At 40.0% G+C, this 24121-nt stretch overlaps 5 protein-coding genes across 9 annotated transcripts in view; 4 read left to right on the forward strand and 1 right to left on the reverse strand.

Annotated features, from left to right (window-relative positions):
• The first annotated feature begins 30 nt into the window (after positions 1–30).
• Positions 31–9186, forward strand: armc3 (armadillo repeat containing 3). 2 transcript variants are annotated; one of them, XM_071485417.1, is made up of 18 exons: positions 31–184; positions 414–470; positions 654–771; positions 1217–1342; positions 1535–1603; positions 1809–1984; positions 2206–2400; positions 3224–3407; positions 3568–3720; positions 3806–3914; positions 4613–4862; positions 5124–5260; positions 5492–5660; positions 5928–6022; positions 7343–7426; positions 7666–7833; positions 8161–8323; positions 8603–9186. In XM_071485417.1, the coding sequence occupies exons 2-18, from the start codon at positions 423–425 to the stop codon at positions 8807–8809; spliced, it is 2451 nt and encodes an 816-aa protein (XP_071341518.1). In that variant the 5' UTR covers positions 31–184; positions 414–422; the 3' UTR covers positions 8810–9186. The 2 variants fall into 2 exon arrangements, with proteins under 2 accessions (XP_071341518.1, XP_071341519.1); XM_071485418.1 differs by lacking the exons at positions 31–184; positions 414–470 and having other exon boundaries at positions 749–771; positions 1217–1415.
• Positions 9187–9412: 226 nt separating this feature from the next.
• Positions 9413–12256, forward strand: msrb2 (methionine sulfoxide reductase B2). 2 transcript variants are annotated; one of them, XM_071485425.1, is made up of 5 exons: positions 9413–9687; positions 10322–10419; positions 10899–10975; positions 11236–11383; positions 11614–12256. In XM_071485425.1, exons 1-5 carry the CDS (start codon positions 9564–9566, stop codon positions 11743–11745), a joined length of 579 nt encoding a protein of 192 aa, XP_071341526.1. In that variant the 5' UTR covers positions 9413–9563; the 3' UTR covers positions 11746–12256. The 2 variants fall into 2 exon arrangements, with proteins under 2 accessions (XP_071341526.1, XP_071341527.1); XM_071485426.1 differs by having other exon boundaries at positions 9415–9678.
• Positions 12257–12549: 293 nt separating this feature from the next.
• Positions 12550–17203, forward strand: c8g (complement component 8, gamma polypeptide). The gene is made up of 7 exons (XM_071485424.1): positions 12550–12872; positions 13988–14133; positions 14714–14784; positions 14865–14972; positions 15135–15239; positions 15588–15623; positions 16982–17203. Exons 1-7 carry the CDS (start codon positions 12690–12692, stop codon positions 16999–17001), a joined length of 669 nt encoding a protein of 222 aa, XP_071341525.1. The 5' UTR covers positions 12550–12689; the 3' UTR covers positions 17002–17203.
• Positions 17204–18513: 1310 nt separating this feature from the next.
• On the forward strand, positions 18514–20216 carry LOC139625449 (lipocalin-like). The gene is made up of 6 exons (XM_071485427.1): positions 18514–18675; positions 18937–19076; positions 19184–19263; positions 19354–19467; positions 19569–19670; positions 19785–20216. The coding sequence occupies exons 1-6, from the start codon at positions 18580–18582 to the stop codon at positions 19802–19804; spliced, it is 552 nt and encodes a 183-aa protein (XP_071341528.1). The 5' UTR covers positions 18514–18579; the 3' UTR covers positions 19805–20216.
• A 1350-nt stretch (positions 20217–21566) lies between these two features.
• The window catches only part of cntnap2a (contactin associated protein 2a), a 338398-nt gene continuing 335843 nt past the window's right edge, over positions 21567–24121 (reverse strand). For all 3 annotated transcript variants that reach the window (XM_071485431.1, XM_071485429.1, XM_071485430.1), the window contains one exon: positions 21567–24076. In XM_071485431.1, the coding sequence (XP_071341532.1) occupies positions 23877–24076 (200 nt within the window). In that variant the 3' untranslated portion in view covers positions 21567–23876. The remainder of the gene's footprint in view (positions 24077–24121) is intronic.

Raw genomic sequence — 24121 nt, forward strand, 5'->3', positions numbered from 1 at the left:
TATAACTAACAGGTTCAAAATGATAAATGTTCAAACCCTTATATAGCCCAACGTGGCACCCGTTGCCTAGCAACGCAGTGTCACCTTCCTTTTCCACAACACTAAACTCACAGTGTGGTTCTTCTGGTCGGCTGGCATGATAATTATAAACCTTGAGCTTGTCCCTTAGTTTGGAAAAATATAGGTAAGTCGTAGCGACTGCTGAGACATTGAACTACAAGCGTGTTTGTATTGTAAGCGTCATTTTTGAACAGTGTTACTAGCCAAGCCAAGCTGAGTAGCTGGCTAAGCTGTTTGGTTAGCTTTGTAGTTTCAGTTGCTAGGTCATGACTGCATTTATATTTCCCTACTTACCTGTGTCTAGTGTTACCCCTAACACTAGACACGTTTAGTTAAAAATCAGTTCTCTCTAGGAACCCAGAATGGGAAAGAAAGCGAAGAAGGAGAGCGAAACTCCATGCAAGGAAACGGTGAGACATTAATGTGATTAAAGCCTTGTCCTCTTTAGCCTTTGAGAAAGCCTAGCTAACGCGTTTCTGAAAGGCACACAATTTTGTGTCTACTGAAACAGGCGCACATACCCTGAAAACATATACCGTGCATCTCAGGGACAGGATTAAAAAGCATTTACATCTCTCTATCACTCCTCACAGTTTGAGGCACTACCTGTTGAGGGTAAAACCCCAGCCACAGTAGTCCTGCTGCTGAGCTCACCAGAAGAGGACATCCTAATTAAAGCCTGTGAAGCAATCCACATATTTGCAGAGAAAGGTAAAGTTGGCTACCACTGCTAACCCGCACATACATGCATTTTTTTTTGATTAATGAGCAACCCTGCAGCTGAAAATCACAAATTTTACCACTTGTCTGATCTTATTTCGAGACGTTTATTGTGGGTTCTACACTATCATCTGATATGTTTTCACTCTACCCACATTAAAACATTTGTATACTTTTGTACATCAAGAGCAGCTGGCATGTTTAAAACTATGAACATGCTCTTTGTGATAAAAAGTCTTTTAACCTTAAAAGAAAACTTTTTAAATGATGTATATTATCATTTTGAATGTTGTCTAATTTTAGCTTTAGGCCCCACATGAGCTATATTCCTTTAAACCTTGCTCACATTGTCACTAATAATAAATCCATACTGACACTCAAGTTCTGTCTGGCACCGTGCTTAAGTTTCCTGTTCACTGTCTCCCCCTGTTGCTAGGAGATGAGAACAAGGTTTCTCTGCTGGAACTTGGGGCATTGAAGCCTCTCTGTCAGCTCATCGCTCACAACAACAAGCTGGTCAGACGCAACGCCTTCATGGCTCTGGGCATCATGGCCATCAATGGTGTGTCAGACAACACACGTCATCAATGAAGACTTGCCTACGCAGGGATTTGATGGTTTACAATGCAACTCATGTAACTAGTGGCTAACTGACATGATGATTTTAGTTAGGTTAACAGACTGAATGACTGGCTGATGGGTTGGCTCACTGAATAACTGAGAGGTTAACTTTGTCTTTTGTTTTCTTTGAAAGCTGATGTTAAGAAGGCTCTGAAAAAAATGGATGTCATTCCACTGATTATAGATAAACTGTCGCTTGAAGGTGGGTAATTTTGATTGTAAGATGAATAGGCTCCAATATATATATATATTTACTTTTCTTTCTTTCTTTTCCTTTTTCCTTTTCTCAGACACTCAGACACATATTTGTTACATGCAGTCATTATATACCACATGCCTGCTTATGCATTTATATTTCTTTATGTTTCTGATTTTTTACATGTATTATCTTTTCTCTTCTATTCAAGAGGATATAGTTGTCCATGAGTTTGCAACACTGTGCCTTGCCTCACTGTCACTGGATTTCATCTGTAAGGTCCAGATCTTTGACAACAAGGGCTTGCCACCTCTAATTCAGCTTCTATCCAGTCCTGACCCAGATGTTAAGAAGAACTCACTAGAGATCATCTTCAACCTGGTTCAGGTTACTCAAAGTCATTAGTCTGAAGGAAGGTTACAGGAATAATATGTTTATAGGGCTTTTTTATTGTAGACAAGTATAAGTTGCATTTATCTGTATCTCAAAAGTCACTAAATACAAATTTTTTTAATAAGATATAGTCTTGGAATTGGATTGGAATCAAATGGAATGGTTCCAAATTCTCATTATCCTCTTGTTCACTATGTTGCTCTGTATGTGTGAAGGACTACCAATGTCGTGTGGCGGTTCACGAGTTGGGCGGGATCCCTCCACTTCTGGAACTGTTGAACTCAGACTTCCCTGTCATTCAGCATTTGGCTTTAGAGACACTGCAGAATGTTACCATTGATAAAGATACACGCAACACCTTCAGGGACGACCAGGGATTTGAGAAGCTCATGGATATCCTTAATAACACGGTAGGTGTGTGTGAGTGAGACAGAAACATGCTTTTGTGTGGGGTGTAATAACTAATAATAACTGCCTACCAACTGCATTTTTAACTACTGCTCACAGGTGGTATCAACTTCCTGATGATCTCAAATGCAGCCCAAATCTAGGCACTTTCAAATCTAAAGTAAACACTCCGCTGTTCTCTTATGTCTTTGGTTTCTCTTCTGCATTTTAATTTCGTTTGCTGCACTCGGGTGGTAGCTTACAGTACAAGTTACTACTGCAGTATGACTGTGCTTCTGATCCATTACTGTTTTTGTCTATTTCTATTTTATTTCATTCTACATGTTTCATTTCTTTTTTATCTAATTCTACCTTAATTGGTCTTTCATTGTGTTTTGTCTTTGAATGTCATTCTGTAGCTTTTCCTTGCCTTTGGAAAGCACTTTGAATTGCCTCAGTGTTTGTAATGTGCTATATACACTGATAAGACACAACATTAAATCTGGTAACTGGTTTTAATATTATGACTGATGAGTGAATTTTTGACTAAGTCAAGCCATGAAGCCATGGAAAAAAACAAATCTACAAAAAAAAATCAAAATCTCATTAAAAATAGTTTAGTATGAACTCTTTCAAAACAGGAGTTACATTTATCAGCTAGAACATTAAAACACTCACCTGTTTAATTGAAACACTCACCTGTTTTAATGTTGTGGCTGATTGGTCGTAAATAAACTGCCTTGCCTTGTCTTGCCTATGAATTCATTTTATGTTTGCACAATTAGCTGGACATAAAAATCTAAACTATTAACACTGTTTCTATCCCTGTATTTTTAAATCTTACAGGACTTCAGCGACCTTCATGCTGCTGTGTTATGCGTAGTGGCTAACTGTTTGAGTGACAGTGAGAGTGTACAGCTGATCCACAAGGATGGAGGACTGATGAGGCTGATGGATTTTCTTCACACCACCAACAAGCCTGAAATCCAGTCCAGTGCTGTAAAATGCATTGCCCGGGTTGCTCAGAGCTGTAAGCTAGAGGGAGACAAGAGATAATACATTTCTTTTAACTTTTCACCAATAGGTTTGAAAGTCACGAGGGGTATATGTAACACCTACTTTAGCTGTATGTGTTTTTTGTTTATGTTGCTGTGTGTGTGCATGTATATGGATGCATGTCGTGTGTTTAGCTGAAAATCGCAAACTGCTCCATGAGCTTAATGTGGAGAAGGTTCTGGTAGAGCTTCTGTCTGTGGCGGACGTTGCCGTGAAAACATCTACCTTCCAAGCTGTGGCTGCCATGAGCTTCCACCTAGCCAGTAAAGACCGCTTCAGAGACCTGGGTAAACAGACATTCACATAAGCACCATATCATCAATGCCCTGACCACAGTGAAGTGTGAATGTGTTGCTTTTTTGTGTGTTTCAGGTGGTGTCCCTGCGGTAGTACAGGGGCTGAGCAGTGAGAGTCTGAAGCTGAGAGAGGCAGCAACTCAGGCCCTCTCTAACCTCACACGTAGCAACTGTCTCAACACATTGTGAGTGACTGACCACCTGAATTTATATTCACACCACTATTCTTTTGAAGCAAGTATTTTGGTCCTATTACATAAAGTAAATGTCATTGCCACAGTAAGTTATAGAAAAAAGAACTAGAAAACTTAATGGTACTTAAGAGGGTGCATGCTACAAAATATTGATATTATAGCTTATTGTCAAATGTGTGAAACAGTCAGTATAAGTTTGCAATCTCTAAAACTGAGGTTTGAAGGAAAATGTACTTTATAGTTGAGTGGTATAACCTCCTCTCCACTATTTCACAAATGATTTAATGCTTCATCTGTCTCCTCATAGTTCACTCTCACTGAAAATCTCTTTACCTCTCTGCACTCCCCTTGTCTCTTCCACATTTTTATTCTCCAGACAAATCCTCTCCGCACCCATCCTCTCTCACTGTCTGACTTCATATTTCAATATTACTGTCTCCTTCAGTTCTCAGGACACTACCAGTTACCTCTACCTCCCATGCAGCATTCCTTCACTATCCCTGCTCCTAATGTTTGTTTTCTCCTATACACTACTTATCAGTCAGATGTATGATTCTCTTGTCCCATACTCATTACATAAACACCATGTTACCATATGCATGTATGCACACATGAATGTGAGAGACTGCATGTATAGACAAATCTGTGTTTACAGTAAATCTCCTATCCATTTCTATGGTATCTTCCAGTGCAGTGTATGAGGCAGGAGGCCACGAGATCCTTGTTCAGCTGCTCCATGGAAGCTGTCCCAGTACGATAGCCAATGCTGCTGCCACGCTTGGCAACATGGCAGGACAGGAAGTTATCCGCTGCAGCATCTTTTCACATGGAGCTATACAAGCTCTGGTAGAGCCCTTAAAGTCCACAGATACACAGGTCTTGGTCAACACCACACAGTGTTTGGCAGTGCTAGCTTGTGACACAGAAGCTAGAGCAGAGGTTGGTGTTTGTATGTGTCTAATTACTGCTGCCTTGTTCTCATGATTGCCAATACAAAAGTATAATGAAATTATGAGATTTTGTTGTTTTGCATAAAGGAAATATCAGTTAGCTTTACTAATACAGTTTTAATTTTTAACCCACAACAAAAATCTGTGAAACAAAAAATGTTCATTGTAAGCAATAGTTTCTTATAAATTTTCCTATGGTATTTAATATGCTTTCCCTGAGTAACTAAAATTCGCCTTCTGTCCCACATAGCTTCAAAGTGCTGGAGGCCTTCATCCACTGGTGGATTTGCTGCAATCCTATCACAAGGAGGTGTTGCACAGTGCATGCTGGGCCATTAATGTCTGTGCCAGTGATGAGCCCAATGCTGTAGAGATGTGCAAATTTGGGTAAGACACTGGATGTCATTGCTGAGTAGTTTAAAGCACTACAATTGTTGTACAAGTGTTGGAGCAAGTAATCTCTTGAATAGCCAGTAGATGGCAGTATAGGACAGGATTAAGTGTGGTTATGTGATTAAGTATGGGTCATTTTGTCCATTTGTTCATTTTGCTTATACATGCTTTTTATATTTATCATAAATTATCTGTATGTGCTTGCTGTGTTTATGCGTATCTTAGAGCCCTAGAAATGCTCCAGGAAATCAACCAGTCAGTGAATCGTAGCAGCAGTTTCAGCAAGATGGCCATGATCAGCCTGCTCAATTCCAACTTGTCTGTGAAATACAGCCTGACAGGTCATTTGGCCTCCACTGACATTATTAGTGATGGCTTCTACGATGCCGGGAAGGTGTGTGCACTATTGCAGTTTATGTGCTGTAGAAGGCAATTTGAGGAATGTAAATTAAATTGGAATAAACAGGTGTTTCAACTCCATTATTTTTAGAACTTAAACTTGCTGTTAAGGTTTCAGCAATGTGATCACAGTAACAGGAAATTTGATTTCTTTGCTTCACAAAGAACAGATGAAATTTTAGCATTTTAGATGGTTAGCATATGAGGCTCATTATTTCATGAGATAACATGGTCTTTCTCTCTCTCTCACTCTCTCTTTTAGGTTCCTGCAGGTCACAGGATTCTGACTCTAGAGGAACTGTCTAGGCAGCCAGTCAACCAGCACCGGCCCATCATTGTTGTCAACCCAACAGCAGAGTATGAGTCCAATATCACAACATATGGATTAAAAACATTGTCTTAAAATTACATACATTGAAATATCAAATGCATTTCTTATCATGGCTTTCCACACATCCCTTGGTTCTTTGGTTTTACATTTCAGAAAGCAACTCCAAACTATTACAACTCACTTAATCCCTTACACTAAACATAGAGCAGGAAATTAACCAGAGCAACCACACAGATAGTAGTGGACCATTACGTTCCTGCACTACCAGCCACATCATGTTGGTTGTTGATACAATTTATTGTGGCTGTTAGATCACCCTCCCCTTGTCTGCTCCAATCCAGTGCTTCACTTTCCTTCCTTTCTCTTCTCTTTTTTTCTCCCTTTCCCCTGTTGCCTTCATTGTACCCTATTAGTGTGGCCTCACAGGGTAAATGATCCCTTTTTTTTAAAGATGGCAACACACGCAGAATAAAAGAGCCTTTGTGTTTAGATGAATTGACTTTAGAACTTACACACACAACCATATGCATGCATGCCCATGAAGATGCAACTCAAGATGCTTTTACATAATACCCCTCCATGTGGACTGAGACTAACACAAACACACACACAATAAAAAACACACTATATGTTTTAAAGGCTGTACATACACGCACACACTAACGCTTTCAGCATTTTGATGAATCAACATTGCCAAGGAGTGGAGTACCCCCTTATGGGACCTCAGGTCCACCTCATTTCCACTGTGCCCCCCTTCATCAAGCATACACATGCAACATCTCAGGCATTCTTAAGCAGGGTGTTATGTAATCCATCCACGGGCTTATCCATGGCTTAGTACGAGACAAGTTCAAATTTTCAAAGCAAAATTCCTCATACTAGAATTACTTAAAGATGTTTTCCCCTCTTTTGTCTCCTGAGCAAACATGGTGATGGTTTTCATCATATTTAAAAAGCAGAGGAAAGTACTTGATTGTAAATCCTATTTGTTTGATTGTGAGTTTAATTGTAATGTACAGTACGTAGTACAGTAATACTGTGTTTGGATACATTGTCAAATTGAAGAATCATTAAGTTTTAGATGTTGGGTCATTGGCCACCCTTACATACACGCACAGTCCACACAGACAGTACACTAAAACACACACCATGGTCTCAAGTAAACATCAACACAAACTGTACTTCGATATGATCATACAGTTGGGAGTACTAATAATAATATTTAACCATTGTATGTTGAAGTTGCTCATAACATGCTTTCTTTTTGAATTTAAAAAAGAACAAAACACAACAACACTGTTGTGTTCATTTATATAAACCATTTCTTTCTTGTCCCTCTGTGGCAGAGAGACAGTGGATGTGCCAGAAGAGAGGCAGAGCAACCCATCAGAACCAGACACCAGCAGCAAGGGAGAACGCAGAGTCTCTGAGTAGATTATTATACTGTACTACACTAATATTTTACTGAAATGTATGTTTTATCCAAGAAAATGCACAATGCGCAATGTATAACTTGTAACTAAGATATATATATATATATATATATATAGAGAGAGAGAGAGAGAGAGAGAGAGAGGGTTCTGTGTAATTTATACACACATTCATACTAATATAGAATCTGAAGTAAAATCACCATTGGTATTTTTAAATATACTGTCTCTCTCTACAGGAAGAAGAAAGACGGTGACAAACAGAAAGATGAGAGCCAGCCTGCGTCTCCTACAGAAAAACCATGGAAGATGATGGATGATGTCTCATTGCAGGATCTACTAAAAGAAGCCAAAAAATCCATCCTCCCACTGAATGATGAACGAGAGCAATATGCTGCCTTGGCCAGGTGATAGATTAATGCAGGCAGGATATAACCAACAGGCAGAGATGTCACTAGGAATAGAGAAGAAAATCATGTCATATTAAATGATTGGCAGTAATTGTTATCTAAATCTCCAGAAAACTTAATCAACACACCTTTAAAACTGTTTTTGCACACAAACACAAAAATGACACAAGAGGCATGAAACAGCATCAAGCAGATCCAGATACATGGTTGACACACAATAGATAACATACCACTGTGATATATCAGGATACAAAACAAACCCTTGACAAATGTTGAGGGTTTCTGCATTGTAACTGGTTTTGTGTGCATGGATTTGGGTGTCAGGCTGGTGAGTGAGGCCATGGGTGGAGCAGTGGAGATGGAAAAGTTAACTGAATTCCCATGGGTGCTGCACCTCAGCGAGCTCAAGTTTCAGCTTCAGTCTAATGTTATTCCCATTGGGATGATCCGCAGGGGAATCTACTGTCATAGGGCTCTTCTCTTCAAGGTAACACTGACCTACCTACCACACAGCATGATCAGCTTTTTTTTTTCCACTGTGCCAATCTTTTACCTCTTTACTTAATCACTAATCTTTTCCTCCTATCTTCCCTTCCTTTGCCGGCCTTACATTTCACCAGCATCTTTTGACATCTCTTTGAGCTCTAAGTGTTCCCCATCCTCCACTTAAAGTACTTCTTTCCCTGTTTTCTCTTCCACTCCAGTTTCTCTTGTTTCCACATACCGTAATTACATCCCAACCTGTCTCCTCTCTCTAACTTTTCAGTGTCTGGCTGACTGCATCGGAATAAGCAGCACACTTGTTAGGGGCGAATACAACCGGGCTTGGAACGAGGTACTCCTCTTCAGTGGGAATCCTTCCAGCAAAGGGCGGTCTTCACAGCCCTGCCGCTTCATAGTAGACCTTATGCACCAGCCTGGAAACCTGTTGGCAGCCAATACCCCCGCTGCTGTGCAGTATCAGACGATATAGACCAACACTGCTGTGTAGAAATACGATAGTATTCAGTATAATGCTGTCCCCTGTGTGTATTTGTTGGTGCACCACAAAGTAAATGGACAATTAATCAAATCATGAGTTGATTCTTTTGGTGCATGCACAAGCCAAAAAGAAGAATGTTGTGTGTCTATGAATGAGGTTTCTCTAGTAAATGCACTGACTTAACCTTTGGCTCTTCCACAGGGCAGTCACAGTGTTGTAACTACAGGTTAAGCAATGGCTCAACAGGGTCAAACTTAAGCAAGTTGTTCAGCAGGTGGTTTTTACCTGATGTTTCTGCCCAAACTGATGTCAGAAATTACATTTTGTATCATTTATTTTGCAGGAGACATATTGCATGTTAAGATTACTCAAAATCTCATTATGCTTAATCGTGACTTCACTGTTCACTAATAGGTTTGTTGAAAAATGTGTAACATCTTAATATTTACCACTGGCCTGATTTATTTTGCCATAATTAAAGCTCACTCCTTAGCATTATGATGCTCTTTGCACAGAGCCTAGCAATAAAAAGGCAACGAACTCAGTCCACTTTGACCTATATTGCTTGAAGTGTGATTTTTGACCCGGTCACCCTGCTAACAGTCTGGATCAGCCGAGGGAAGACCAGCGCGAACTTGCCGCGGCGCAAACAATCCAGACGCAGCGAGCGCACTTGCGTGGCACTGAGTCCTGCTCTTGACTGAGGCCACACAGACTCAACACAGCAGCGGCTGCAGCAGCGAGCATGTCTCGATTCGTCGCCCGTCTCTTCGTTGTGGTTTCTCGGCGCGCTCCAGCCAGAGCCGCGGTGTTTCCGAGGAGGACCCCGGTATTCATCCGCCCCGTTTCCACGTCTCAAGGTACAGGGGGTGCGTTTGGTTTCCTTATTTGGTGCTTGGTGTGTCGGGTACACAGTATCCCAACTTAAAGCTGCCAATCCCCGCAGGTGCGCCATGCTGTAGCTTTCTCACGGATGTTGGATATGAGGGTGTTTCAGTTTGTTGGAAGAGGCAGTTTGGTAAAGCTGCGATAAGAAACAGGTGGCAACAGGTTGTTGCTTGTGCAAAGAGGACTGTTAACAACAATGGTGTCTGTTTTTCTCACAACTTATGCTTAATCGTTAATTTCACTGTTTACTGACAGTTTTTGTTACATCTTACTATTTACTATAGGATACTTTATCAGCTGGGTTTGGCAATAAATTGGGGATTAGTTGAGTTTTATAGTTACTTTAGGACTTTTTTGTTGTCACCTTCTTCACTGGCAGCCTCCTTACCTCAAACAATGTGTGTTCCAAGTCATGTGATAAACATTTTACCAATCTGGTTACAAAGTCCACAGGGTCTGTGGTCTAATGTTCTGTGGAGGTGTGTCATAGATGATCTGCTCCCAGCTTAATAAGTTACGTGCTTGTTTGAGTGACCTACCTCTTGTATAGTATCTTAAATGGACATGATGCCAACTCCTATATGACCTCCTCAGTGTAACCTGTGCTCTCCGCAGGCCTGCAGTCTCTCACACGGTATGATGAGACCACCGACTGGCAAAAGAAACTCACCCCAGAGCAGTATGTAGTCACCAGAGAGAAAGGAACTGAGGTGGTAAGTTTCATATGTGAACAAATACAATAATGTACCTTAATGCAAATGTAACGTTATGTTCTGCATTAATAAATGGAAATGCAAACATGCACATCAGCACAGGGATTTGTGTCAAACCAACACTAACTCACTCTGTCTAGACTGACATACATTCTGTCTCAGAAACGTCAGCACAGTTCCAGGTGGACTTTGATCATCACTGTATCGTTAACCTAAGACAGGAGTAATCTGCTCAGCTACAAGCCTGTGGTATATTATGAATTAAAAAGCTGCTTGATAAACAGCTGAACTTGAAGCACAAAGTGATTCTACATGTAATAATAATAAGAATTAGGACAAGTCACTGTATTGCACTCACAAAAACACGAGCTTAAGGACGCAAAACTATTATCATGCTGATACTCAACTATTAGTCTTGTGCTTCTGCTCCTAACACTGTGTTTTGGCGTGTGTTTGTGTGTATTTGTGGCTGCTCTCAGCCCTTTAGTGGGATCTACCTCAACCATTATGAAGTGGGGATGTACCACTGTGTCTGCTGTGACGCTCCACTCTTCAGGTAACAGTTTGCAACAAAGCATTATAGGGATATTTCATACACACATTCACACACACACACACACACACACTTATTTTTTACATGAGTTTTAATTTTTGTATAGGCTTGATTATCTGTATAAAAAGGTCAGACCACAATCTTTAACAGAAAATACTGCCATTTCTGGCACAATGATGTTTAGATGGAGACTCACTCCACCCACTTTTGTTAGTTGTTTATTTAAAAAATGTATTAACAAATGTTGCTTCCTCTCTTGATAGTTCAGAGGCTAAGTATGACTCAGGGACAGGCTGGCCGGCATTCAAAGAGGCTCATGGGACATGGGAGCGGGATGAAAGCCACGCCTCCATCATTCGTCGCCCTGACAACAGCCTGGGTAGTGCTGGGACAGAGGTCCTTTGTAAAAATGTGAGTTGTGTTCTGAGCTATGAAGCTCAAGTTCACTTTGCTTACCATAGCTGCTATAGCTAATATAACATTTTCTGCAGTTTTTTATAAAGGAGTATAGGTTGGAATTAAAAATGTGGATCTCATTCAGAATTTTTCATTCAGAATTTCATTCAAAATTCTCTAAAAATACAGCCATCATTTTTGTATTTTTGGTTGGTTTATGATGTTTGTTTGTGTGTGTTGTACAGTGTGATTCCCATCTTGGACATGTGTTTGATGACGGACCAGACCCAACAGGTCAGCGGTTCTGCATCAACAGTGTGGCCCTCACGTTTAAACCCAGAGGAAATGACAAACCTGAAAAGCCTGAGGAAAACTGATGAACATGAACTCATCTAAACCACTGAAAACACACTTGCTGTATGTTTCTCTGTAGGCTGGTCCTTTTTACAAGGCAAAATGAAGGTCCAGAGTCAATGCATTCATATCATGGTTTTGACCAACACAGGTCTGGAAGTGAGAGGCTTTGTGTGGCACAAAGTATTTTAATGTTTAAATTTTGGTGTAAATTGAGAGAAACTCTTGTACAAAAAAACATTGGTTATATGCACTGGAGAGAAGACTACAAATCTGCTAATTCACACAAACCCAAACACAAAGTGTCACGTCAAGTACTTAATGAAGAACATACTCCCTACCTTATTCATGCTATTGTTAAGTAGAACATTTTGTTAACTGAATGATCTTTAAAAGAATGACTTGAAACTTTATTTTGGGACATAGTAGCTAACCCCAAAAAATAAACTGTCTTTAACACTGTATGTTGTTGTCTTCATGTCTGAACAATGTAAAAATACACTGGCCCCAAATAAAGAAGAATACTTTCTTTAATGTATGACATTACTGCCTCTTGAGTTTTCTGTTTGGTGCCACATGTACAAATGGCTTGTCTGTTTTAGTAATTGAACATACCTGACAGATAATTTGTCAATAAATGCATATTTTATTTTATAACTCAGATTTATAACTCAGCACTAGATGAGTATTAAATGCTGCCCTCTATAGTTCAGGTGTACATACTACAATACTGCAGTATGGCCCAATATCTGCCAGTAAACCAAGTTAATATGTAACATTAAAGGCCATCCTCTGTTTCACATTGTTTGTCTCCCACTCTCTGTTTGTTTATGCAAGTCTTCTGTGTCTGTGTGTCTGAGTGAAGGGGTAGAGATCAGACAGAGACAAGAGACAGAAAACCCAAAAGATAATCAGGAGAAGGATACAGGAAGCTGAGCAGTCAGTGTGTTGTATTGTCAGAGCCAGGATGGCTGGAGTGTGGCGATGCATGCTGGCAATGATGGTGTTGATGTGTTTGTGTCTGTGGGGTTACAGTGAGGCTGTAGGGGGGGCTAAGAGTCGACCGCGACCCCAAAGACGACCTCCCAAGAAGCCGAAGGTTGAGCCCATTGACGGGACCCCACCAGCACAGAACATAGACATACAGCGGGTAAGAAACTGATGGGAGAGGCAGAGCATATAAACTACTTTATGTGTGTTTGACTGTGTATTATTACTTTATTATTTCCATATCTGTGTATTAAGTGCTGCTTTGAATAATAATTTCTAAGTTGCCCGGGTTGCATTTGAACTTCTACTCAATATTAATTGTGACAAGGCCAGAGAAGGTCTCATTTAACAGTTTGGTGAATTAGTGGAAGCCTGTTTTCAGGCAGTGATTGCAGCTGCAGCCTGAGTGCCCCACACTAAAGAGTTCACTGTGCTGTTACCTGACCTTTGCACACTGACAGTTTGATTTTGTTTCTCACTTGTTTGAACCACAATAGCACAATCTTACATACAAATAGGACAATGGAAACCATATATTAACACAACAGACCATCCAAAAAGGTGTTTATTTCTTTGAGGAGAATGTGAGAACATGGCAAGTGAACTTTGTGGATCAAGGACATTTTATACCACTTTCCATACACTGGCTAATCCAGCAAATTTTTGTCCTGAGTTAACATATTATGAAATGTGAAAAGACACAAAAACAGCTAAGAGTTCAGTGTTATCTCAGGGGGTTGACTTGAAACATTCTGTCCATGTACACATAGTAAAAAGAGAAATGTTTTGGCAAATAAACATATTTTTCAAGAGCTTCAAACATAAAAACATATGAGTCTGCTTGGTCATGGGTTAGTGTGGGGGCTGGTGATGTGGACATGCTTGTGTAATTAAATCAGCATCGTGTTTAAGGCAATAAGGGGGATTTTCAGGGAGATGGAATTTTAACAGAATCAAAGATAATAGAGCAGGACATTTGAAACAGATCTCTTTTCAATAACAGAGCAGAGAAAGCTTCAGGTATTACCCTAAATATTCCTGGTGATACCCTGCTAAAGTAGGGTATCATGATCATGATCATTTGGTCAGTCTCCACAAAAAAAAAAAAAAAACCCAAAAAACTTGCTTTAGTGAGAGATGTAGCAAATCCAAAAGCTTTCTCCCTAACTTCTTTTCTGTTTGCAAATGTTATGACTGAGGCTCAAGAGATATGTGTAAATGTTGCTCATGTTTCCCGTCTCTGTCCACTGTGCCTGATCCTTGTGGGTGTTGCAGATGACAGGAAGATGGTATCTACTGAACACTGCCTCCAAATGCTCCTACCTGATAAATCATGGCACCAGCGTGGAGCCCACTGTCATGAACATCGCATCTTCCCCTGCCTCTGACGGAACACTGCTCATCACCACAAAGACACGACAGTGAGTCCCACGGTCTACATACGTGAGCGCGTACTGTGCATGTAACGCTCACTGGCACTTTTCAGTACTGTCATTCACCAGTTGAGGGGGTAAATGAGCCACAAATCCACACCTCCACTCACTCATGTCCTGCTGACTTCATGCTCTAACCACATGTGCTTGATTTTATTTGCGTGTCCAAAAACAGGAAGAAGGAGGCAGAACAGTTAAGTCCATCAGCTTTCCATTGTCATTTTAAAAACTTTTAGGTCAACTTGACCTGGCTTTTGTGGAAAGACAGGGAGTGCAATTCAAAAATTGAATGGGAAAAAAATGTTGTTTTTGTGGGGCATTCTGTGAGATCTTTGTTGTGATGTGTGGGTTATGAATAGTGTTGGCAAAAGCAGAGGAAACATTTGCTGTTTTTGCTCTTTTTAGCATGCAACATTTGAAAGCTTGCTCAATCACAGGCCTGAAACAGAGACAGGACATTAGGTTACAGAAACCTGCACACCAGAAAATACAAAACTTCTCTTCTCTTCTCTTCTCTTCTCTTCTCTTCTCTTCTCTTCTCTTCTCTTCTCTTCTCTTCTCTTCTCAGTAATCACCAGTGTTGGGAGATACGACAGGTCTACTATCTCACCCCAACCCCAGGGCGACTAACACTTAAAGGTCAGTCCTCCTACGTTATTACTTATTAAGCATGATAGTAATTCACTCTGTCTGACCATACTTTCTGTTGTTTCCCCCAGGAGCTCGTCCAGAACTGAACACAGAGATAGTGATTGGAGAGACGGACTATAACTCGTATGCAATCATGTACTATCAGAAGCAGGGCAAGATAACCATTAAGCTCTATGGTGGGCTCCTCAGTCATGTGATCTTTGTTTGGTATTTTAGATCTGAAAGCCAGTTGGTGGTTGTGGATAGTCTTGTTTTACATTGGTAAACTGAGACTGCACTGTGTGTTAAAAAAAGGCTTTTGTGATGTCATAATGTTTGCTTCTGTGCTTTGTATGCAGCCAGGTCTGTAGACGAGCTAGACGAGCCATTGTTGACCAAGTTTGAGGAGCTTGCTGAAAAACAGAAATTGGGACTGGCATACCTCTTCCCTTTCCCCACATACAGTACGTCCACATCCATCAGAAAAAACAAACTGAATAAATATTAATAACAGTAATATTTTTATGTAAGCTGGTATAATAAGCCTCAGGGTCCAGAGTACAGTTCAAACATGTCTTCAGTATTCAGCATATTTGTAAAAAAGTGGTTTGGATATATTGTGCTACTTGTCAAAATAAGATTAAAAAAATCTGAAAATATTGCATAACAATGTGATACAACACTACAGCTATGCTTACTGAGTTTTTTCAGTTTGAGGTGGACTGTCACTAATGTAAAGGACTGAAATGTAGTCATATAGTAAAGCACTTGCTTCCTCAGCTCCTTTAAATAACTGTGTGTTTTCTCTCTAGGTCACTGTGGTGATGTGGACCAGGATCATATAATCAGTAAGTTAACTGTGATTTTTTTTTAATAAATATGAAAGAAAAACATTCAAATTAAGAAGCAGCAGAAATTATTTACTAGAGAGAAAAAGCTCATAACTATGAAACAGATTATTTATTTAATTACCATGACATGTCGACATGTGTAAAATGCCATTTCCTAATTCTGAAGAAGGTCCTCTAGAAAGTGTGTTATATTTGTCAATGTAGATTACAGCCTTAATGTATACTGAGTATTTTCACAGGTCATTGCTGTAGATTGAGAAACATATTCATACTATGTTGTTCTCCAGACTTATTTCATGCATTTCCTCATGTTTGATCATGACTGTGAGGAAGCTCACACTGCATGTTGATCACCACTCTGTGTGCTTGTGGCTGAATGAGAAACTATGTATTATCCTGCCCTGTTCATTCATATTATATGTATATTATGCTCTGTAATTATTAAGTTATTACTGTGTGTTATCTAAGTTATGGTCACGTTCCTGCAGCGATGCCAATGAGTCAGATTACACGACAGTAATTGTATGTAAATTAAGAAGTCTAATGGAATTGATAAGATCTATTGTGTATGAACAAGCTCTTGGCCACTGGATTATAAAATGTTATTGCTTTATTACTGATGTTGTAAAAGATGACATCAAAAGATGTTGAATATTAGCTCATTACAAAGTTGATATTTTGGAGTTGGGAATAAACAGTAGATGATTAAGAAAGGAATAGAATCAGAATCAGAATCAGAATCAGAATCAGAATCAGGTTTATTGCCAAGTATGTTTTCACGTACAAGGAATTTGTTCTAGTGAATGGTGCAGAGCGCACCAAAACACCGAGGCAGCCATCTGCGGCGCAGATACAATGTGGGATTCGGGAAAAATTAAGAGGTCACCTTTTACCTCTCACATATAATGATAACATTTCAAAATGTGATAGCATATATTATATATTGTACATTATATATGTTAAATACTTTTATTTGCTATTATTTATATTATAAATAGAAACACTTTGTTGGTATGTAGATGGGTGTTTACAATCGGCACTGTAATATTTATGTAATGATACTATGATTTAATTAAAAAAGGCTGAGTGCACCAAAATTATTTGAACAGGCTCTTATATCATGCGAAAGAGAGAGAGAGAGAGAGAGAGAGAGAGAGAGAGAGAGAGAGAGAGTGCTCTGAACTTACCAAACACTGTTCACGTTTGCTCCTCCAGGCTGTGCATGTGTTGGTCTCAGCTTGTGTAACAGTCAGTTTTTTAAACTTTGTCAGCTACATTTTATCCAATCTCTACTGACTGATGAGAACATTAGCACAGCCTTTATGCAATTAAAGCTGTCAACCTTTGTCTTCCAGACTGTGTCCCCACATGTTGAAGAACCAGAGCTATGCAACCAACAGATCCAGTGCTCAGCAGTTCTAACAACTAAAGTACATCTATCAACTGTATCATTTAAAAATGTGAATATCAGCAAGAAAAGTTGTTCAGAGACTGCACTGAAGTCTTCAAATTGTGAAACTGTCAACTGTAAATGTTTCCAGTTACTGATAAATAAAACTAAATGGTGCAAAAAACAATCTTTTCAGTTTTAAAAAACCCACAATGAGCCTGATCTGCCACCAACTGTCTCTATGGTGAGATGCCACTATCATGCAGTTATCATTATCATGTTAAATCCATCCTATCTTTTATTCTGAGATTTAACATTCAATGTGTCTGTGTGTGTGTGTGTGTGTGTGTGTGTGTATGCATGCTTTTGGGTTGTGTGTGGGGAGTCAAAAGAGGGGGGTTGGGGTGCAGTTAATGAATCCCAGATGTGGATCCCAAAAGGGGTTGAGAGAGTTTGGTTACAAAACTAGGTTACCAAATGTGCTTCCTACTGCTGCCCCTTGCTCCACCCAGCACTGTGTGTGTTTTTGTGTATGTATGTGTGTGTGTGTGTGTGTGTGTGTTTGTTACACAACCAGCTGATTGCAAGTCAGTGCCTGTCTTGCCTCCAAACAAAGGGAGCATTGAGGAGTTCATCAATATATTTAAGTAAATGAAGAATTCACAGGTGATCAGCACTTTATGTAACGCACAACGATTATTTAACACAAAACTGAGATAATGCAGCATTGAATAATAATAATCAAATAAATGAATCCAATTCAGGTTAATTTAGTTGTTAGAAAACTGAGAAAAACAAGTGAAACATACTGTGTCTCCCTTTAATGCTTCATGTGTTTATGAACCTATTAACAGTGAAAACAAACTCACTGTGATCTGGGTGACGGCCTGCAAGAACAACTCAATCATTCTATGCAACACTGGCAGAGCTTTTAATGAGAAACTGACTGTGAAGTTCTTAAATACCACTGCCTCGGAGCTGCTAGCAATGCAATAAATATTTACTACAATTGGTTTATTATATCCAGCAAATTGTAGTATGTGCTGAAATCTTATACCAAGTGGAATTTATTGACTCGCACATTTGATCTGATGCTTTTTTGTCTCTAAAGTTTAGCTAAAGTGCACCTGATCTCTTGTTTCTGGCTGTGTGAGTGTGTGTTTGGGGGCTTTCATGTGCCATATGGTGAAAAAATTTGCACTCTTACTAAATAGCTGTTTTGATAGTCCAGGCATGCCTGAGCATTTGTGATGAAGGAGAGGGAAGGAGGAGGAGGAGGAGGGGTGTTAAAAGAGCCCTATTATGTACCCACTCTCCCTTTTCCTACCCCCGCTTGCATCCACACGTGCCAGTTGTGTAACTGTGGTGATTTGCAAGCCAGTGGGTGAGGGCCAAAGAGTTTTTTGTAATGCAAAAGGAAGGAGGCGGAGACAGTAGGAGGGGAGTAGGGGATGGGGAGAAGGACTCTGCAGGATATAAGGAGCCTCCACTCGCCTTTATTCCTTTACATCCCACTGACACTTCACTCACCGCTGGAGAAGCTCAGAACACAAAGGAGAAACCATGAACAACTCACTGCTGAGAATGCTGGGCACCTTGATGTGTGTCCTGGCTGCCTGCGCCGACGTCGTCCCTGTTAAAGACTTCAGCCTGGAGAAGGTAAGAGACAGAGGAAGAAGTATCACAACTTCAACAGCACAGTGATTTGTCTGTACTGTCCAAAATAACTCTACTAATGTAGCCTCTGTCAGAAAGGAAGGGTTCAGGATATGTAGTTGCTGGATATCTTTTGTGCATTTGCTCATTTTTAAGAATATGTTATGTAACAGATAAGAGTAATACAGGTGCTGCACTTTGTAATCTCTTGAGCTCAGTGCTTTGATTCTCCTTAATTCTTTTTCCTCCTCTTCTGTCTTTTAGATGGCAGGCAAGTGGTACATTGTTGGCTTTGCAACCAACGCTCAGTGGTTTGTAAACCACAAGGCCAATATGAAGGTGGGAACTGCTGTAGTAGTGCCAACTTCTGGAGGAGACCTGGATCTCTCTTATGCCAACCTGAAGTAAGTGATTAATGTGTAATCAGATTTTCAAATTAAAACATCCCGATGATTCTCTTGTGGGGAAAAAAAGGAGAAATAAACTAACCTGATGCTCTTGCTTTTGTTAGTGCTGATGGCACCTGCTGGAGAATGACTCATCTTGCTAGGAAAACCGACACTCCTGGACGCTTCACCTTCCACAGCCAGAGTGAGTAGAGTCCACACAAACCCGCACATACAGGAGAGACATTAACATATACTTCCAACGGCCTGACCTGTGTGTTTCTGCTTTAATCAGTTTGGAACAATGACAACGACATGCGCATTGTTGACGTCCTGTATGATGAGTACGCACTGGTCCACACCATCAAGACAAAGGATGGAGTGTCCGAGGTCCTCAATAAGCTTTACAGTAAGTCTGGGTCAATCACAGCTCAGCGGGATTCTGGGAAAACATTGCGTGTTGAATTTCGGATTTGTTGAAGATTAAAGCAATTGTTTCTGTGTTTGCAGGTCGTACTCAAGACGCCAGTGCTAACCTGCAGCAGAAGTTCACACAGTTCGCCATGGAGACCGGGATCCTCCCAGAAAACATTGTTATCCTGCCTAAAAACGGTAGGACATTAATATAGCACAATACATAGAACCTTTCTTTATAAATGTATTGCGGCTGTTGGTGTAAATAGTTCAGACCTTTGCTCACTGGCCTCCTCTTGTGTGTTGCTACAGGTGAATGTCCCGAGGTCTGAGGAGTCCCCTGCCCCCCCTCCTTCCTTCATCTCTTGCTGTCTATCCAGTCCCAGGCTTTCATCTCACAAGAGCCTTACACCCCACCCCCTCACTGTGACGTCTGCATAAAGCTGCACCTGAGACAGTGACACTACAGCATTTTACTCCTGTCCAGTTCCTGCTGCATACCAAAGACCTGATCCTGATCCTAATTCAGACCTCATTCTCTGCAACCTGCGCATTAACTGTGGCATTAGAGAGGAACAATAAAGGGCTGATAGTGAGACAGGGAAGGAATCTACAAATGATTGTGAAATGCCAGTTTACTTTTTATACATGATTGTCTTTTGTAACTTCTGATTTGTTTTGATGTGTTTTATGTTTTTGTTGAAATGAACTCAAAGCCAATAAAAATAACAATAAGTGACAATATATCACAGTTAAGGGTGATTTCTTTTTTTCTTCTTTTTTTTTTAATATATTTGACCACATGTAAACCTACTGTCTACTGCCCCCTAGTGGCAGGCATAAAACTTCACTCCCTGAAATGTTTATCAGAGAGATTTGTTTAAAAAAATATGAGATAAAGTCCGCATTTAAGAGCCAAGCACAATTCTTGTTTTTAGAAAAGTGTACTTATGTTTGAGCATCTATAACCCTATATAAGAAGTAAAAGATCATATGCCTTTGGAGGTTGACTGTGGGCCCTCTAGTTACTATAATGAAGACAATAAATGGAAATATGACCCTTGAAAATGCCTTGGTTCTACAAAGGAAACAAGAAAGCTGTGTTTTATAATGGGCCAGAACACCATGGAGCTCTATAGTATATGCAGGAACACAATGTGACAACCAGAAATGTATTTGTCAAATGCCAGTGATGAGAAGAGGTCAGCAAACACAGCTGAGTGCTCATACTTAGGTCTTATTTTGCTGATCAAGTTATCCAAAACAACAACGCAGGGAATGAGTGAAACACACACCGACCACTGAGCAGCTGGAGGACCAACAGTACTATTGAATTTATTAATTTATTTGGTGAGCTGCTGCTTACAATTGTCCTGACAAGGATAAATAAAGTTTTATTGAATTGAGTTACAGTAAATTGATGCTTTTTTTTTTTTTAAACTTAATGTCTGTATAAAGCTGCACCATCTGACCACAAGGGGGCAGCCTATGACCTGTCTCAGTCAACCCCTCACACTGAAATGTTCATCTAAGGCCAAAAAACAGATTAAAAAGCTAAAAAGAAATATAATAATAACAATTTGTTTAGAAAATAACTGCGTCTCATAGGCCTATAGATAGATTAAATAGTTTTTTGGTCATTTCTCTTTCAGTATGTGATAAATAGAGCAAGGTCTGGTATTAAATTGCTTTCTAAGTAACCCAGTTAGAGAGTCTACGCAGTCATGACTCATCCCTTTAGACTCTGTGTCCTTCTTATTCTCACTCCTCCCTCTTTAATCTCCTGGATTTATATAGACTTATTCTTTAATGAATGTGCTTCTTAATGATCTTTTTTAAATTCATTGCATTTTCACCTCATTTGGGTGAAATGGGGCAAGACAGAAAAGAGTCGTGGTGACATGCAGCTGTAGGTCATGAGTCAGCCTCACAGCCTCAGTATCATCAGGATTATATGGCTCAAGCTGCAAAATGTCCCATGAATATTCTCTGCCACTTGTGTGTGACTTGTGCTCCATAATGCTTTCTCTGTCTGAAGATGTCTGCACGCCAACTTGTGCTAACATGAAAGAGACACACAGATAGAGACTCATATTAAAGATCAAACACTCTTTATTGAACTCAATAGAACTGAAAGCAAAACATATGGGTTATGATTTTGTTTCCGGAGCTGATAATCCGTTATCATCGTCGTTATGTTCAAACCACATATCAAGGGCATGTGTGCGTATTTATGTATAGTCTGAGTAATATAATTATATTAAAAAAGGAAAGTAGTGTCACTCATGTGCCTTCGTGGAGTGATGGATGGAGGTCTTCTTTGAGGCTGCAGTAGAAGGCAGGTGGAGCTGACTAGCTGTCTCTGTCTCTGAGTGACGCACAGCTAGCACTCAACCAGGAGGCGATGATGATAATGTACAAAATCATTCATGTAACACGGTGCCATGGCAGCAGTTTGACCAAACAGACATTGAAGTAAGACAATGAAATAGCAAAGTTGGCAGCTGGTTTTAACTGTAATCCACTGTACTGTAAATGCTATGGTAAGGAAAACAGGTAAACATAACTGACAGGAAAAATATATGGTTAGAAAATATAATGTACATGTACATTTATATGATATACATCTTCTGAATGTATATTGGACAGCAGTGGCACTGTTAGAGTGCAGCTCAAGTCATGGCTCACAAAGTCTCCTCATTGTGAACACGCTGCTCTTGCGATTGAATGAACCACCTTGATTCATGGCTCTATCAAACATGCATGTTTATGCGTAGGCGTGTTACAGTAGGTAGGTGTAAACCTCATGTATATTGTGTGGTGTGCAGCTCTTCTGTACATCAGTGTAGCTGCTCCTGCTGCAGAAAAACCAACACAGCTTGCCATGGTCAATGTTTTATGGGATTTAAGAGAACTTTGCTGGATTTTTGGCCCAAACATTCTCTATTCAAAATCAAGCTTTGATTGAGATTCACAGGAACAAAGTGCCATTCAGATTAGGACACATGGAAACACATGAAAACTCTGTTCAATGAGAATTCATGCAGCAGTAGTCAAGTTTTTGTAGTAAGCCTGTATTAAGTAGTCCGGGGCAAGGCGAAATGGCTCAACACCTTGAAGGCACATTGAACTAATAAGCCAATTATCATATTAACCTCGTCCCAGATCTTGAAACAAATATTAGCATTCAATGTTTTTTTTTTTTTTTTTATGCTGCTTCAACCACCTAATGCATCAATACAACTCATTTAACGTCAGGCAAGTTGTTCGATCGTTTTTTTCTGGCAGTCATTTTGTCCAGTATAATAAATCCTGTTCTTCTGACCAACACAGATACCCACAGATTCCTGCATGCACTGTCAGTCTAAGATGTAAATTATACTTAGAAATTCCTTAACTCAAAGTCAAACACGCAAACATCTGAGACGACTGGTGAATGACGTAAGACTCAAGTGTTTGGCAAAGAAACAAACCGACCTCTCAAGTCTGAATGAGTAAAGGCTCATGGTTTCACCGATTCCAAACGAATAGAAAGCTGCCATGCTGAGCTAAACCAACCATGGAGTGTCATGATTTCCCATCATGCTCTGAGAAACCCCTCTCTGCCCTTCTTCAGAAAGGAATGTCCCATACAATCGAATGTCATACGATTTAAACATAAAACTCTATATTTCACACATATATAATGGACAGACTTATGATATCATTGTAATATAGATATGAAATTTCTCATTAGTGTTTATGTACTGGACTCTGAATAAATCTTTTGAGAAAAAGAAAAAAATAACACAAAATATTGTATTTACAAAGGGACTTTTGGCATCCATATTCAACTCTATATTACCACACTAATCATGGCATGTCATTTGACAGGTATGAGTGTTGACAGGCTGGTGCAACCATAGCCTGATAAATTAAAAAAAAAGGGGTTTGGCATGTTGATTTGATCATTTTTGATATAAGATTTTTGTTAAAAAATAAAATCAAAATGCAACAGAGACTGGAAATAAATCTGTGCTATCACACCACCCAGTAAGTATAATTATTTGTCATATACAGTATTCAAAGAACTCCCAAAAACTCCCAAGCACGATACAAAGAAGGACAAGCCGGTTAGTATATACATGTACAGTCTCTTATAGCCGTGCTCCGCTGAGTAACTGTCCGTCTTCTCTGTCTAATACTCTGGATATATAAAAAAACAAAACAAAACAAAACAAACAAACAAAAAAGATTCCTGTACATGTCTTTCCCACTTCCCCACCCACTGGGAGATTATTGTCCTGTTGAACGGTTGTTCCACCATCTCTCCCGTGACTGGTCATTGAGTTACACCTCCTCCATTTCTGCGGCAACTGGTGGTCTGACGAGTCACTTCCTCTCTCAAAGTCCTGTCATTGGCTGTTAGATGAACCACTCCTTCTTTGATTCGTCAATGGTTTCTGGGTTATCGGTGCCAATGATGGCCGTGTCCGCTGATTCTCCAGCTGACTCCCCGCTGCCCTTGGCCTCGTTGGTGTGGTAGGTGCCTTTGTGACGGAACATGTAGCGGATCAGGAACACCAGGGTACATAATATGGTGAAGATCACCACCGCAATGATACCTGCAGAGGAGAAACACATCATGTGTGCAATAATAAGGGGGCATT

This window comes from Trachinotus anak, unplaced genomic scaffold (genome assembly GCF_046630095.1).
Source record: "Trachinotus anak isolate AG129_WGS33_773 ecotype Australia unplaced genomic scaffold, CSIRO_AGI_Tana_v1 ptg000009l, whole genome shotgun sequence".
Classification (NCBI taxonomy): Eukaryota; Metazoa; Chordata; class Actinopteri; order Carangiformes; family Carangidae; genus Trachinotus; species Trachinotus anak.

Coding starts and splice junctions, on each gene's coding strand:
- armc3 (XM_071485417.1), top strand. CDS start 423: ATGGGAAAGAAAGCGAAGAAGGAGAGCGAAACTCCATGCAAGGAAACG. Junction 772..1,216: donor CCACATATTTGCAGAGAAAG/GTAAAGTTGGCT, acceptor CCCTGTTGCTAG/GAGATGAGAACAAGGTTTCT. Junction 4,863..5,123: donor ACACAGAAGCTAGAGCAGAG/GTTGGTGTTTGT, acceptor TGTCCCACATAG/CTTCAAAGTGCTGGAGGCCT.
- msrb2 (XM_071485425.1), top strand. CDS start 9,564: ATGTCTCGATTCGTCGCCCGTCTCTTCGTTGTGGTTTCTCGGCGCGCT. Junction 9,688..10,321: donor CACGTCTCAAGGTACAGGGG/GTGCGTTTGGTT, acceptor TGCTCTCCGCAG/GCCTGCAGTCTCTCACACGG. Junction 10,420..10,898: donor GAGAGAAAGGAACTGAGGTG/GTAAGTTTCATA, acceptor GGCTGCTCTCAG/CCCTTTAGTGGGATCTACCT.
- c8g (XM_071485424.1), top strand. CDS start 12,690: ATGGCTGGAGTGTGGCGATGCATGCTGGCAATGATGGTGTTGATGTGT. Junction 15,240..15,587: donor CTTCCCTTTCCCCACATACA/GTACGTCCACAT, acceptor TTTTCTCTCTAG/GTCACTGTGGTGATGTGGAC. Junction 15,624..16,981: donor GGACCAGGATCATATAATCA/GTAAGTTAACTG, acceptor TTTGTCTTCCAG/ACTGTGTCCCCACATGTTGA.
- LOC139625449 (XM_071485427.1), top strand. CDS start 18,580: ATGAACAACTCACTGCTGAGAATGCTGGGCACCTTGATGTGTGTCCTG. Junction 18,676..18,936: donor AAGACTTCAGCCTGGAGAAG/GTAAGAGACAGA, acceptor TCTGTCTTTTAG/ATGGCAGGCAAGTGGTACAT. Junction 19,264..19,353: donor CTTCACCTTCCACAGCCAGA/GTGAGTAGAGTC, acceptor TGCTTTAATCAG/TTTGGAACAATGACAACGAC.